This window comes from Chelonia mydas, chromosome 6 (assembly GCF_015237465.2).
Source record: "Chelonia mydas isolate rCheMyd1 chromosome 6, rCheMyd1.pri.v2, whole genome shotgun sequence".
In the NCBI taxonomy this organism is placed as follows: domain Eukaryota; kingdom Metazoa; phylum Chordata; order Testudines; family Cheloniidae; genus Chelonia; species Chelonia mydas.
In genome coordinates, this window is record NC_051246.2 from 121,909,708 (window position 1) to 121,926,290 (window position 16,583).

The 16,583-nt window shown below is 39.3% G+C and overlaps 1 protein-coding gene across 7 annotated transcripts in view; it reads right to left on the reverse strand.

Moving 5' to 3' along the window:
* The window catches only part of ARID4A (AT-rich interaction domain 4A), a 63,513-nt gene extending 47,214 nt beyond the window's left edge, over window positions 1–16,299 (reverse strand). For 5 of the 7 annotated variants that reach the window (XM_037901181.2, XM_043548797.1, XM_037901179.2 and 2 more), the window contains exons 1-5: window positions 15,931–16,299; window positions 14,518–14,589; window positions 12,546–12,656; window positions 9,759–9,824; window positions 8,369–8,459 (exon numbers count right to left, since the gene is read on the reverse strand). In XM_037901181.2, the coding sequence (XP_037757109.1) occupies window positions 8,369–8,459; window positions 9,759–9,824; window positions 12,546–12,656; window positions 14,518–14,523 (274 nt within the window). In that variant the 5' untranslated portion in view covers window positions 14,524–14,589; window positions 15,931–16,299. The remainder of the gene's footprint in view (window positions 1–8,368; window positions 8,460–9,758; window positions 9,825–12,545; window positions 12,657–14,517; window positions 14,590–15,930) is intronic. The other 2 variants (XM_043548795.1, XM_043548796.1) reach the window with 1 other exon arrangement.
* Window positions 16,300–16,583: the final 284 nt, after the last annotated feature.

The window sequence follows — 16,583 nt, forward strand, 5'->3', positions numbered from 1 at the left end:
CAAAGGATGTTTTTAGACAGTTATTACAAGACTACATTTAAAACACCTAACTTAATAGTTGTAGACTAGAAGGAAATACCGTCCCACAGCATTATTGTTATTTACAAAACCCAAAGCAAAATCCTTTAAAATACTACTGGAGAGGTGACTGTTTGATCTTCGAAGGAAAAAAAAAATTGGGGGAAGGGGGCGCTAAGAAAGGGGCATTTTTTTTTTTTTTTAAAAGGGTCACACTTATTAAATTACTTTGAGAGCAAAATGAGGGATTTCCTTTGCTCACATAGGAGTTTCTGTAAATATCATAATTTACAGATCATTCCACAAACATAAGAATAAACAAAGGATGCTAGCCCACAAGGACAGGCACTCCACAGAAGGAATTTTTTGTGGATCAGACCAATGGCCCATATAATTGAGACCACAGATGAATAATTCAGAGGAAAGCACAAAATTTCCATTAACGCACCAAAGTGTGCAATACTAAACAATGAGGATACATTTTTCCCTACTCCAGCTGAAGATCAGGTCACAATGAAATAGGAGAAAGAATAGCCCATGTATTGCAGAAGTTATTCTTACTTATATACATGATCCAATCTTCCACTGAGTTTTACTAAATTATGGGCTAGAATAATATCCTGCAGTAACAAGTTCCTTGGGTTAATTATATTGCATAAGAATCTTTAATGTTATAAATTCTAAATTCACTGCCTTTTGATTGCAAGTGCCCTCTCAATTATGTATTATAATAAAGGGTAAACAGAAGCACACATCTGACCTTCTCAATACCTTAAAAACAAACCAAAAAACACTCACTTCTGCCATGTTTCAGAGTGGTAGCCGTGTTAGTCTGTATCAGCAAAAAAACTGAGGAATACTTGTGGCACCTTAGAGACTAACAAATTTATTTGGGCATAAGTTTTCGTGGGCTAAAACCCACTTCATCACATAATGGACTGCTCTTCTACCATAATGGACCCACTTCTACCATATCTCCCTCACTGTTTTTTCTAAACTGAACAGTCCTTGTGATTTTAATCTCTCCTCTTTTTAATCTACTTCATATGCAACATTCTTCAAATTAAAGTCTCCCTAAACATGACCTTTTAATATAGATCTTAAAGGTTTAAAAATAGCCTTTTCAGAGTACAGCATCAAGGACCCACAAATTATGGACTCCCTGAATATCAAGCGACAGGACAGCCTGCAACAATTCTGCTGACTCAGTGGCATTTTGACACCATGGTAATGGGCATGGCAAAATAACTTTAAAAGATGCAGCAAAAATAGGTACTGATATTAATAGGGAAATAACATGGTACTTTTTGTTTTCCCAACATGCAATATGCATTTGTTTTCAGTAACTGATTGACAATGTCACAGTTTGTGACCTTAGTAAATGCTTTAGTACCTAACAGTGGCAAAGCCCTGGCTAGGATGATTTAGTTGGGGATTGGTCCTGCTTTGAGCAGGGGGTTGGACTAGACGACCTCCTGAGGTCCCCTCCAACCCTGATATTCTATGATTTTAAGATTTCAAATCAATTTTTCGTTACAAAAAAGTGTATCCTTATTTCTTCACCTGCAGAGGCAATATTGATTGTTCAAGAGCTATACGATCCAAAAGTATCCTTGTTGAACGCAAAACTGGGCTTCACTCAGTATCAAGCCAACTCCACAAGCGAGTTCTTATCAATAGCAAGATGAAGGTCTGCACTGCACTAGTCTACAGATAGTACCATACAAAAAAGGGGGGGGGGGAACAGATTATTCTAGAGATCAGAGGAACTGCAAAAGTTAAAAAACTGAACTTCTTTGAGGCTGTTTGTAACGACACCGTCAACTTAAAACGATAACTTCAATCTGAAATTGCTTTTACTTGGATGATACTTGTAACGATAGTAAAATAACTAACTTAATTAGTGGAAATTAAATTAGTGGAAAAAAATCTCCCCCCCCCACTTTGTTTACTTTGCATATTCAAAAGCACTTTGCATAACCACGTGTTTCACCATTTCCCCTTTATATTATACTCAGTCACAATACCCAAACAAAAACACACCAAAAACATGAGTTTATAACCAGTTAGAGGCACTATCAACTTCACCAGTCACAAGTAACTGTTCACTTTGTGTCCATAAAGCTTTCCTGACATCTCATCTATGTTTGTCCAGCTACATGCTGCCTAACCATTTGTATAAGTGCAAGCTGGGCAAATCTGAGCAGTTTTCCCATGGTATCTTAGTAAGGCTTACAATTCCTGGATGACACACATATAGCAGCACATGGCATAATGCATCTGGGATGTCTCACTATACATGATGCTGTGAGGAAGGAGGATTGGTCAAACCACGTTAGAAGGCAGACAGCCAACCATGGCATTTGGCATGGAAACACTTAGCTGACCATGGCTATATTAGTAGTTTTAATCTTGCTGTGGGTGGAACTAACCATGCCATTAACTGTTTACAAACTTGGTTCAGGTAGTAGTGGGGGACAAGTCAGTCTCCCCTGTTAGTATGGGTCTTTCACACAGCATTAAAAGAAAAAAATATTTTAAAGATAGGTAAATGTGACTGTAAATCAGAGAGTTAGCAGGGCCTGTTCAGTACCTGAGACTATTTGGAACTCTTTTTAAGAATGACTAGATTTCAAGTTGACTGTGTCCCTGTAATACGGAGAAGATGTGAACTAGATAATTACTATCATGTTTTCGGTAATGTACCCTAAGCGGGATTTAAATTTTTTTTATTAAAGCTACTGTTAAAATTATATCATACACAGGTTAAGGAAAGAGTGTCTGTACATCTATACTACACGTGATCACAGCCAAGAGAGAAGTGTGCATGTGCTTGATTTGGATGCGTTATGCATAGTTGGAAAGAAGAGAGAAGAATATAATCATTTTAATTAAATGGTTTCCTAACAGATTAAGACAAACTATAAAAGGAGAAAGACATGACTGCCCTTACATGAAGTGCTTCAGACAAAGCCTGAAGCCCACAGTTGCCACAACCCAACGATTTATGTTTCCTTCTACTCTGGACTGCATAAAAGGGCCTAACTGTGGAGGGCAAATCCTGCTGAAAGTTGCTATAAATGCAAATCTTTCTCATTGAAAATGGGAGGCAGAAAAATAAAGTTACTTTCGCTGCAAAAAACAAACCAACCCCACAATCCTCCCATATTAGAATAGCTACGAAAAAGGTAAAATGTGTATTGTTGCTTTTTTGTTTTAAAATTGCAGATAAGGATCAGTTATACTTTCAAACAACTTTTTAAAAGAAATCATAGAACTGGAGGACTGGAAGGGACCTTGAGAGGTCATCTAGTCCAGTCCCCTGCACTCAAGGCAGGACTAAGTATTATCTTAACCATCCCCTGACAGATGATTGTCTAACTTGCTTTTAAAAATCTCCAATGATGGAGATTCCACAACCTCCCTAGGCAATTTGTTCCAGTGCTTAACAACCCTGACAGTTGGAAGTTTTTCCTAACGTCCAACCTAAACTGCCCTTTTAACCCCAAAATCTAGCCCTATAGACGGTGCTAAATTTTCTTGAGGATTCTGTCACCAGAAAGGTGTATACACTGACAGAGAATAAATGGGTCACAAAGAATACACTGTCGTCCTACTCCTTATTACAAAAAAGGCTACTATAACAGCAGTAGTTTAGTTGCTTGTCTAGTGGCTGCAGTTATTGCTTCACACTAGAGGGCTTTATCTGGTGACTCAAGCCCCTTCAGTACTTTACAAAAGTATACAAGAAGTACACAAAAGGAGCACAAGGCATCCAGAATAAGGAACATGTACATTTTTTTCACTTCCTGACCTGCTGAAACTCAGGTAACGTACCTGGGCACTAGGAAAGAGAGAGGAAGGAGAAGAAATCATCATTAGGAGCTTCATGAACAACTTATTCTGGATTTTTAACAGAATAGCACTGACTTCTAGCCTAAAAATATATACATATATGTATTGTACATATACACATACAGCCCAGTGAATATTCCTTGAAAGAGAGCAGAAGGACAGATATGAACTGAGCATGCATAAGAGCAAACCCTGAAGATAAGCGAATACCACAAGACAGAGTGAGGACAAAGCATTTCACTGAGGTCTCTGAACAAGAAATAAATTGTCTTTCATCCTAAGACACTGCTTTTAACTTGTTACTATTTCAAATGTGCAGAAACAAGTTTCCTCTTACAGGAAGTTTTTTTTAAATAATTTTTTTTAATGTTCAGGGCTAGGTCCAAAATTCATCATAATCATCTTAATGTTGCCTTTGGCAGCTGTTGCAAAACACCTACAGAATCATATAGTGTATTTTTTATTATTATTGTTTCAGAGGCCTATTTCAATATTTAATATTGGAGAACACTGTGGATGAAACACACCATAAAATTAAGCCTTGGTTCTAAAATGACTTGGATGAAAACAGACCTGATATGCTGAAGACTGTTTAAATCTATATAATTATCTCCTAGTGATAATACACAGCATATACTGAGAATATAAATTCTCTTCAAAAACAGAGCAACACCCCACAAAATGTGTAATTATTTAAAATGAGCTTTTTAAAAATTAAGATTAGCTGCTTGTTTTCCAAGGTACTGGAACTGCTGCCGCTTGATTATGATGAGACTGAGGATAAAAGACTGGTGTGTGCAAAAGAGGTGTTTTCTAGAGCCTGTTAAACTCTTACTTCAAATCTCTTCTGTTTCTTTCTGTATCTATACTTTTGGTTAAGCAGCCCAATTCCAAAAGCATTTCCAAGCCCCAGTTTAAAATTCCAGCATCACTGTATCTCTGCTGTGCCACCATTACTAGATCATGATTTTTGATGCAGAGGTGTCTCCATGGAAGAAACAATAAAAATAAAACTCCATTTGATCATTTTTAAACAGCCTGTTAATCAATTTAGAGCAGAGCAGTACCATTCTAATAGCTAAGAAAATTATTTCTAAAAACAAAGTGCTTTATCTTCATTGTTGCTATATTAATATTGAGGCCCTAATCAGAGATGGTGGCAACAAAGTAGCCTAGTATAGAGACTAAGGCTGGAACACAGTGAGCACTTTCAGAATGGACTGGCTCACTTTAGGACACTGGGAAAGTAATTTAGGCCCAAATTATTTCAACTGTCCACTAATTTTGTGTGTGTGTGTCCATCTGAACATGGGTTCAGATTTTCAAATGTGCTGAGAACTAGCGACCCTTAAAGACAGGCACTGGGTGTCTCAAAACATACACCTGAAAAATGACACACCAAGTTAGCGGATACTTTTGACAATTTTTGCCTTAATCTGTGCACCTTATTAACTGTCCTGTTCTTTTAAAAGGCGTTAATACTTACCTACCTTTGTAAGTGTTTTCAGATCACTGGAAAAATGATGCCATGTAAGTGGAAAATAAATCAGAACTGGAAAAGCACAGACAATTTCAACACAAGCTTCCCACACTGCCCTACCACTGAAACTTGACCTGGATCTGATAGGGACTCCACAAGTGAAAGAGTTGTTCAGTCCCCAAGTCCATGCAGTTCTTGGTCTCTCTGTTTAAACAGCCAACAAGGGTGCTAAATATTATAGCTTAATACCATTCACTAGGAAATTGAGTCCAACTCAGTGCACAGAACTTACTGTACAGACATCATCTTTAGATCACTACTAACCCATGGTAAATTGGAACTGGTAACCTAGAGATGAAAGGTTGTATATCATTGTTATTTCCCTCAGCTACAAAGTTCCCCTATGTTTAAATGTAGGTTTCAGAGTAACAGCCGTGTTAGTCTGTATTCGCAAAAAGAAAAGGAGTACTTGTGGCACCTTAGAGACTAACCAATTTATTTGAGCATGAGCTTTCGTGAGCTACAGCTCACTTCATCGGATGCATACTGTGGAAACTGTCTTCTGCAGTTTCCACAGTATGCATCCGATGAAGTGAGCTGTAGCTCACGAAAGCTCATGCTCAAATAAATTGGTTAGTCTCTAAGGTGCCACAAGTACTCCTTTTCTTTACGTTTAAATGTAAACTCATTCCTTTATTAGAAATTTATACTTCACAATGTATGCACTTTGGTCAATTTTACCTCTGGTTTGCAAACTGACAAATGCATACCCTGCCAGTTATATATTATAGTTTACTTGCAAAAGTGGACTTAGAAGGTAAGAGGCAGAAGGGTCAAGTTTTCCAACTTAGATTCTTCTGGGGCAAAGATGAAACAAATAGTTACAACCCAAAATGCAGTTTTTATTAAAAATCAATCTGAAAATAAGAGTTTAGAACAGACATATCAACTTAGTACGTGTAACACTTTTAGTGCAACAGAGTATTTCCTTCTTCCTTCAATATTGGAAAGAAAATCTCTAAGCCAACAAAAATCCAAGTTAAAGTCAATAGTGTCCTTTGCCTGCTATGTTGCATCAGAGTATTGAACTAAACTGATGAGTACTCCTCCAATTCCAACAACCAAATGCCTAAATTATCACTCCTTCCCCCACAACACACACATCTGGAATTATACCAGTTTATACTATGTTTCTGAAGCAGAAAATAAATAGCAGTGTAGATGGTCAACTTAAAACTAGCTAACTGGCTCAGATCCATAGGCTCACAATTATATTACCATAAAGTACTAAATCGTAAACATCTAAAGCCCTATCCTGCTCCCACTAAAGTCAGCATGAAAACTCCTGTATATTTCAATGAAAACCAAATTGGGCTGCTAAACCATTGCTTCTTCGTCTCCAAAGAAAACGAGTACATTAATAATTAAGATAATAGACACCTGAATGCTAGTCTGTAGAACTCTACTTTAAAATTCTTCAGTATTCTCTTAAAAGCATTTCAATAATTTCAAAAGGTACCAGACAAGGAAATGGGACCAGTGAATTTAAACATTCAAAAATTAATTTCTAAAGCAACACATAGGAGAAACATGTATAATTTCCATTAAGTAAAGAGGTGCACCCACCCACACAACTCTGGAAATACAACCCTCACTATCCCCAGTTTTTCTGCGGGAGGGAGGAACATGATAAGGGCTGGTATTTGCAAGGGTGTTTGATTTGAGTGAATATTATATTATTTGATTGGCATCTCTAGTTAGTTATTTTCTGATTTCAGAGAAGCTGATAGTTTATGTCATACTTTTAATGCTGTGTCAGACACCTAGACACCAGACTATGCATTTTTATTAATAATCCAAAATAAATAAAGTTATCTCTACAATGAACCTACTTATGGCTTGACGTCAAGTTTCATTGAATTTTCATTTTATGTGACTAGTCATGATTTTACAGGACTTATTTCCAAAGGCCATCTCAGTTATCTGTCCCTAAAATGAAAGCAAAACCTTCTTCTACTTGTTCTTTTAAGATTTAGTTCCTTTAAAGGAAACACTATCTAAATGAAATCTAATCATTTCAAACAAAGGAGTAAAATTATGGTTTCAAGGTACAACACTCTTCTCTAGTCTCTTAAAAATGTTTTCTTCTCTGTAGTTGCAGTGTGTAAAACACCCACAACCCACCACATAAACAGAGGGAAATGACTGAGTATGCAGGGGAACAACTGAAATTCTCTCTATAGAAAGTCTTAAAATCACATGTAAACAAACCAGAAATATACAAAAACAATGAGGATTCCTTGTTGCACCTTAGAGACTAACAAATTTATTTGGGCATAAGCTTTTGTGGGCAAAAACCCTATTTGGGCATAAGATTTTGTGGCCTAAAACCTACTTCATCTCGTTGTTTTTGCTGATACAGACTAACATGGCTACCACTCTGAAACCTGTCATCACGCAAGGCACTAGAAATATACAGAATGTTTTTTCCACTAATCTTCATAGTAATTTATAACAGTAGGTAACAAAATTTTCAGACAGCAGTGGGATTTAAGTATGTCCTTTCAAAATAGCAATTAAGCAATATGGGCTTCCAAGAAGTGAGATTGAATCAATATGCATCTATTTGACCAACTGAAACTTGATCATACAAGTAAGGTATCAAAATCCACAGGCTTTTCTATGGTGCTTATAACTTTACTATTTGAGCACTATTTGAGTTTATCCTTACAACACCTGTGAAGAGCTCTGTGTAAGTCTGAAAACTTCTCTCACCAACAGAAGTAGGTCCCATAAAAGATATTACCTCACCCACTGTGTCTCTCAAACACCTCTATAAAGCATGCAGTGATTATTTTCTTAGTTGTAAAATGGAGATGAAACAGAGGCCACACCAAAGTATAACAGATCCAGATCTTAAGTCCTGTCCGGTGCCTTGAATACAAAACCAGTTTAAACGAATGGAAAAAATATATAGTACCCACATTAAAAACCATAAGTTACATAGTTACTCACCTACAGTATACCAGCTGGCATCTGTCAATTTGTTGATAACAGCTTCTTGAAAGGATCCATCAGGCATCTTGGTTTCAACCATTGCACCAACCTGTGAGATAAAATACTTAAAAATTATTATATTATATACACTTATAGTCCCAGATTCATACAGTGGAGGTAAAACATACCAATTCTTTCAGAAAGATTTGGGGGTGGGGGTTTGGCAGGGAAGAGACTCATTTAAGTTTCACTACCCTTGTGAAATGCATGCATTGGTTACATAGCCTCCAAAGTGAAAAATCATTAGCCAAATCACATTTTATTCTGACTTGGTTTTCGTTAGCAGTGGGCAGTGAAATTAGCATACTAGGATCCCTACTGTGACCTTTGTATTATAACAACAAGAGGTAAGGTTATAAGTTTTTTTTTATTATAAATGTTAATAAATATCATGGCAGAGGTGCAGGAAAACAAGGATACTTCATGGAAGTTGCGGGGGGAGAATGGGGGTCTTGGACAGTGAGCCGAGCCCACCCCACACTCACTCCGCAGCAATAGGTCCTATCCTATGGGGCTGGGCTCAGCTCCCCACATTGAGTGTTACAAGCTGACCCACATGGTCACAGCACTAATCAAATGTGGCCCTCTGTCTCTACAGAGGGGTGGACACACTAAACCTGAGTGGTGCTGTGACCACCTGGGCCAACTTGCAACATTCAAAGGGGAAAGGTGCAGCTTCTGCAGTAGTCATAGATTTTATTCAAATTTAAGATCTAAACCACTAATCCAACATTTTAACAGTATAAGTAGTGGTATATGTGTCTATAGTGTAAGAAAATAAAGCCTTTGTTATTACATACATTTACTCTTTGAACTCAAACATCAAGTAGATATGCTTCACTGTCAACTGGACAATACACCAGGGTTTCTGAACTTGGTCTAGATTTTGACAACAGCATTTGCCAGTGCCTTTGAGGTAGCAGAAGAGGCGGTAAGGACAAGGGAAAGGCAAAAACCCCAAGCAAATAAATAAATATTAGTCACCTGTTCTAACAGCTCCTGAGCTAACCTGAATATATATCTTGTTTACTCCTGTCTAATGTCTGTAGTTTGCTTGACATAGTTGACCTTCCCCAATTTATGTGCAACATATTTACAAAAATAGTCTTGCCTACAATAACATTTCCATATGAAACTAACTATGTCAAAGGCATAGGGATAAACATCTTTTAAAAACTAAAATATTAGCTAATAAGGATAATTACTCATTGAGGGCCTGATCCAAAGCCCATGGAAGTTTTTCCATTGAATTCAACCGACTATGGATTAGATGATCAATGTCTAAACTGTCTAAATGTAAAATAATTATAATTTAATTGTACATTTGAAAAACATGCTGCATACATACTCTTAAAGGTCCTTTTACTTGGTCGTCTTGCACTAACTGAGCTGAGTTATCCTGTTTCAGGATCACCTGAAAAATATTTTATAAACGGATATATACATTTCACTTTCATACTACCAAAAAGCATGCACAACATTCCCTATGACGACGTCTAAAAAGTTAGAAAATACAACCCTTATCTATCAAAACTGCTAACATTATTTAGTACAAACAATACGACATTGTTTGAATTTACAAGGAGCCCAGGTGCCATCTGAATTACCAAGTAAATACCATGCATTCAATAACTACTAACTGATTCATCAAGTTGGGTAAGAGGATCTCTCACCTAAATCGAATCTCAGACATACCAAGAAAAAAATGTACAATTTTTTATACCATTATGAGGTTGGACAATAACACAATCCTGGCTTTACTTGCAGTGGGCCACTAGGCTAGAGGCTTAAGAGTTATACTTCTCTCACATCTGTAGCATTCACTATTAAAAAAGCCCCCATATTTCCAGGGGAGAGTTTCCTGCAGAATCCACACTTTACTGCAGAGTTATGATCCAGAACCTAAGGGCTTGTATACATGGTAACAGGAATCAAAATAACTAAAATCAGTTATAATTCACACCTTTAGGTATTTTGGTATAAGTCAGTATGTGGACATTCTTTAGAGTGCCCACACACAGACTTGCACACTAAAGTTGTGAATTTAAACCAATTAAGTTTTTTTAATTCCAGTTACTGTGTACACAAGCCCTAAGTTTTCCTTCCACAAAAATTATGCTTTCAGCTCTCATGGTTGCGAGGACAACCTTGAAAATATGTAGAATCCTGTGTGGATACAAAATTTGTATCTGCATCCAACCTGCAAAAATGATCCCTGCATATAAAGCAGATATCCGCAGATTTCCAAGGTTCTAGATACAAAATTTGCACCCATTTTCGATCTGCAATCTGCAAAAATGGTCCATGAATTTGCAGAGCTCTAAAAATGTGGATTGATGTTTGCCACTTCCTGCAGAGAGACTGCAAACAAGAACTTAAAGAGATGTAAACTGGGTCATTCATTTCCACAGGCTGTTAACTTTGAAACTTAAAGATGAATGTAAGATGTCAACATTGTTAATTATTTTACCACTGATCATTTTAACAGAAACATCTAGCTAATGTATTTTTCCTACAATTCCAAAATGCTTCCCACATCTTTGCAGTGGCCAAGAGTCATGATCTTTGCATCTACCAAAATGTCCAAGTTCCTCCCAAAAAACGTATACAATGTAGTTATTCTTTGTCAATATAAAAATCAATGGCACACTAAAACATGAACACGAGGACATAAAATAAACGACAGTTAATATTAAAAGTGACACAGGAGCTACTGTACACATTGTATTATTCATTTTCTTATTTAAGGTGTAGCAGGCAGACCCATGTGCTTGTGAAAAGCCCTACTGAACTCAATGGACTTGGCATAGGCACAAGGTGTGGCCACGCGCACCTAACTGCAAGATCAGGCTTAACTAATTCAAAATGTCAAATTTTAAAATTTAAATGAGATAGTAGCAGGATTTCCAGTCTGTCACAGCAATGTTAGAGATCCCAGGAACCGTACAGTGGAGTACACAGGGCCCTAACTATGATCCAGGGGGAAAAAATTCATATCTCAAAATAATCTAAATAGTCTGTGGACCAGTGCAGATCAAAAAAGTGGAATCCACTGCTTTCCACTCATTCAAACAGATTTTAAAAAGCGCCACCAAAATTCCATAATTTGCTTATTGGTGACAAGAGAAGAAGAAATTTGTTTTGAAATTCAAGGAAGGTACTTTGACATAAAGTGATGAGGTCCTATAAACACCCAGACAGATAGGACAACAAAAGTACAAAACCACATAGAAACTATTTGATCTAAGATGTGTACAAAAAAGAACTGATTTCATCTAATTTTTTTGTCACTGTACTAGCCCATGTACATTGTCCTGAATGCTAGGATAGAAGGTAGAAAATAGGAACAAAGTGCAAAGTAAATTTTTGGATCTACTCTGCATGCTGTGTAAACATGTATGTTTGGACAGTTCCAGTGTTGATCTCCATCTTTTATAAAACAGAGTGTTTAAAAAAAAAAAAGAAAAAGAAAAAAAGCAATTTAAAAGGAATGCCAAAACAAAAAAATGTTTCCTCCTGTATCAACGTACACTAAGTTTTAGCACAATCCTTGCCTTGGAAAGACATTGCACAGAAATTTCATACAGCTAGAGCTTGTTGCTTCGAAACCGTTTTAAAACATTTGTTTACATTTAACAGACATCTCATGGACAATTCTGAAAAACCGTTCAATGGAAATAATTTTTATCTCCTCTTTGTTTCCTAGCTATAAAAAACTGAGGATGTCTGCAGGATATAGAATCTTTGCTTCTGAAGAATCTTTGCTCCTGGTTCTTGTTGCTCACCTAAAGCCATAATCCTCTATTTATGGCATCAACATTGATTACTATGGAACTGATGTAGTCACAAACAGAAGGTTATAACTGCAAATGAGAAATAAAGTAGCAAGAGCAGATAAACTTATTTTAAGGACTATTTTTATGCTAGTACCCTTGGGAAAAAACATTTAGATATGACAAACATAATTGCATCAATATAGAATTACTTTAAAAAAAAAATCTTCCCAAGAAATGTTTACAGCTTGGTATAACCATACACTAATTTTAAGGGGTATGATTTTCCTTGACAACCCTTTTAATATATTTTCTAATTAAAAAAACAAGGAAAGCAATAGCACTAATGTCATAAACCCTACCTTGACTTTCACCAGCCGTTTCACTGTCTTAATCTTTGCCTCACAAAAGGCACCACGGTACTTGGCACTGACATCAGTTCCCACTGTCAGGTAGGCAGGCTCATCTGCTGCCTAACAAAGGAGAATAAATTAGAACATGATTTAGTCTTATATTTTACAAAAGTGTATTCTGTTAAAATAAAATAAATAATAATAACAATAATAATTACTGTCTTTACAGTTGCATCATCATATATTCAAATATACACCCAAACTTTTAGTCCTACTGACCATTTCTTAATCAGATCATAAATGATGATTTATGTGGCTTCCCAATATTGCAGACAGCCTAATTTTTCTTTACACTAAGATCTGACGTACGCTAAAATCTAGAACGTCAACTCTTTCCTAATAGTGGCCATTGATTTTGCTCCAATTAAATCCGTAGAGCATGCCAAGTGTTTGTTTTTCCCCCCAGATATACACATTTTTACCAAGGTGCTGTGCATAACATTTTAACCATATTTAAAGTTTCATTGCACAGAAATTGTTTCTAAGCAAAACATACAACTTCAATCAAACAGACAGTGTAAGAAAAATGAGTGGTACAGATTTTTCCCATGTAATTATTTTCATGTCCCCATTTTGCAAGAATGTACTAATAGACATTTAAGTGCAGAAATACAATTTAAAATAGCAACTTTTTTTTTTTTTAAAAAAAGAAACTTAAGTAACTGATGAAAAATGAGTAAGAATGAACCAGTGGTTATGGTTTGTAGCACAACTTTGCAGCATACACAAATCATTATGATCCAAAGAAATAAATCAGCTTTACCAGTAAATTTCAGCATATTGGGCTGGCTAAAAAGCTTACATCACACTGAGTTTACAGATACATTTTTTGCTCCAGGAATCTTGACACCCCCCCGCAATTTTATCAGTCTCAGGTGGTCTCAGAAATACCAGTTCAATAATCTCAAAGAGAACTGAAGCATGTGCTTACAAACAGAGGTAGAAAGATAAATTCAAGAATGAAGATAATTTCAATAAATTGCTATGAACAAAACAATATGAAAGTGATATTTCATTTTGAATGGAGCTGCATCTCAGACAATTGCAATTTCAAAATTTATACAATAACCATAACCTTTATGTACTTAAAAATATCCTAGATTTCTGTTGTTTCAATGAAGAAAAAAAGTGTCCTATAGTGTTCTCAACAGCAGATTTTCTGAAGGAAAAACAGCAAAAGAGCTACAGAAAAGTTTGTTGTAACCTTTCAAACAAGTATATTAAATGTTATTTTTCTCACTTGAAAGGTCTTTGTTAAGATTTATTTTTCCCCAAAAATGTGTGCCAGTTTACCACTTTCAAGAACATTTGTGTGTACCTGGGAATTATTATTTTACATTTTATTTTCTTTATTTGACTTTTACAATGATCAATAAAGTTATGCAAAGTTACTATATTAAAAAAACAAGCTACAGTAAAATAGGAAATCAATACATGCAATGAAATATTTTGTGTTGATAATGAACATAAATAATGAACTATTTTTTGCTTGTCTCTGCATCTAAGAAGTGTTTCCCTCCATGTTACTTATCCTGCAATTGTTAACCTTTGCTCTGGAAAACCTGAAACTGCTAAGGAAGAACAAAAGCTGTGGTTTTGCAAACTCACAAAAGCTACAGCCAACACAGGAAGCATTTAAAGATAGTACTCCAAATGACAACAAGTCAAAAGCATCCGATGTTTCCAAAGTGTTGTTACTGCATAGGTGAGGGATTGGGATGAGCTTCCCTTCAGTGAGAGAGAAGGGATGGGATTTCATTCCATTCAACATGTGCCGATTTCCACAGCCAACTTTATTCTGCTGTTGTTCAACGAAGATACACTGATTAAAAGTGAAACCAATAAGGTGACTGGTGCAGGGAGAAGAGAAAGAGCATAAATGCTTCCCCTACTCCTCTTCTCAGGACCTGGACAAACTTACCTTCATCTTTGAAGGTTATTTGAGGGATTCCAGCTCAAAGATTTCTCTTGAACCCAGTTACACAGAAAAAAGCTAGAAAACAAGAGAAGGAAGATGATCAGACACATATCTGCATGCATGTGGATTGATTAAAAGGAAACATCTTGATCTTGGGAGAACATAATTCAGCTACTAGCATATGGCAGATTATTAAACACACCCCTCCACACTGTTTACACACATCCCTCCACCCTCCGAGCACACCCACCCCTTACATCCCTAAAGCATTCCCTCCACAGGAAGCCTCCGAGCCCCACTTGCTGCCCTGCGTGTGCAGCTGGAGGGGACAGGGAGAAGTGCTGAAAAGGGGTCCTTGCTGGGGACAAATGGGCCCTTGAAGATCTGGGCAAGAAGCCGCTACTACCTCCTTTTCCTTCCCGCTTTGGCTGCCTCCTGCTCTTCCTCAGCCCCTCCGTGTGTCAGGTCGCCATTGCTCCCTCTGCCTTTGCACCATTTCAAGCAAGAAGAGGCTCGACACACACAGCGCAGGCAAAAATAATAATACTACTACTAATAAGCTGCTGGCAGCCCCGCTGCTGGGACAAGGGCAGCTCCTGCGCACGAGAGACCAGGCCCCCAGCCGCCCCCTTCCCCTCTCAACTTTCTCAAGCACAAGAAGAGAGCTTAGGAAGGACCCTCCCCTCTCCCCCAGAAGGCTTTAGACTGGGAAGCAGAGAGGAGTTAGACCAAGGGTTCCCCACACCCCCTTCCTCCCCAACTAACCTCCAGCCCCCCAACGCCTCCCCACCTCAAATACCTTCCAGCCCCTCAACGCCTCCCCACACACCCCCCTCCTCAGATACCCTTCAGCCCCCCCTCCAACACACACAACCCAAACCCCACCGCTGCCAGGGGGTGGCCCTCAGCAGCAGCCCGCTCCCCAGCGGGGGGAGGAGGAGGGGGACACTCGCCCACCGAGAGGGTGGGAAGCGAGGTCCCCGTGCCCCCTGAAGCTGAGCAGGGAAGAGCTAATTGGAGAGGCGGGAGGGGGGCGGGCAAGGGAAACCTGCCGACTCCCCCCACCCCCGAGAGGGCTGACGGGGGCGTTCCCCGACCCGGGGCCGGGAGATAAGGCGCCCCCGTCCTCCCTGCCGCGAAGGGGGGCCCTCAATCAGAGAAGGGAGGGGAGGAAGCGCCGGTCACCGCGCTGGGATGGGGGGGGGGGGGTGGAGTTCGGCGGGCGAAAGGAGTCCGAGTCCCCCGCTGACTGGAGCCGAACGGGGGAGGGGGGTGTCCTGCCTCCTCCGTGACTGGGTGCGGGAGCCCCGATCCCCCGATCGAGGGGTTTCGGGGACCCCGATCCCCCTTCCCCCGGGACGGCAGCGGAGTTGCGGCTGCTGAGCCGCTCACTGCCCTCCTGCTCCGTCCCCCTACCTTTAAACTCAGAGCCAAGTAGGGGTCTGCTGCCAGCCCGGCCCGGCCCCCAGCCCCGCTCGTGGCAGGCGCCTCAGAGACAGCGGCGGCGGCGGAGGCAGCGGTGGCTCGGCTCGGCTCCGCTCCACCCCCCTTCCAGCCCGGACTCGTACCGAATCACCAGCGATCAGCCAAATAACAAGCTGTTGAGCAGTATCTGCCCTGCTCGAACTCCCATTGGCCCTTCGTGACGCCCAGGGGGCTCTACCCAGCCCGGATTGGGCGCCGCGGACAGCCCCCTCCCATTGGTCACAGGGTACCAGTGAGACCAGATTGGTCAACAGACGACGCAGGTAAAACAACGGGGACTTTTGATTGGTGAATCGGTGGAACTCGAGTCGATTGGACATTTCTGAAGTGAAGTAATCGTTCACCTCACGCTGATTGGTATGAACTCGATCCGGATGTAGCTTCGCGTGCGATGATTGGCAAGCATGGAGGTCAGGAAGAGCAGCGGGGCGATGTGATTGGTGCGGACTGTGTCATAGAAATGGAGAGGGGGCGGAGCCAGAGGCCCTGCAGCGGCGGCGGCGGCTGCATAGCTCCGCATAGAGCATGCGCCGCGATGAGCCTCCCGGTCGCCATTTTGTACGCTGCTCTTTCCCATTTTAGGC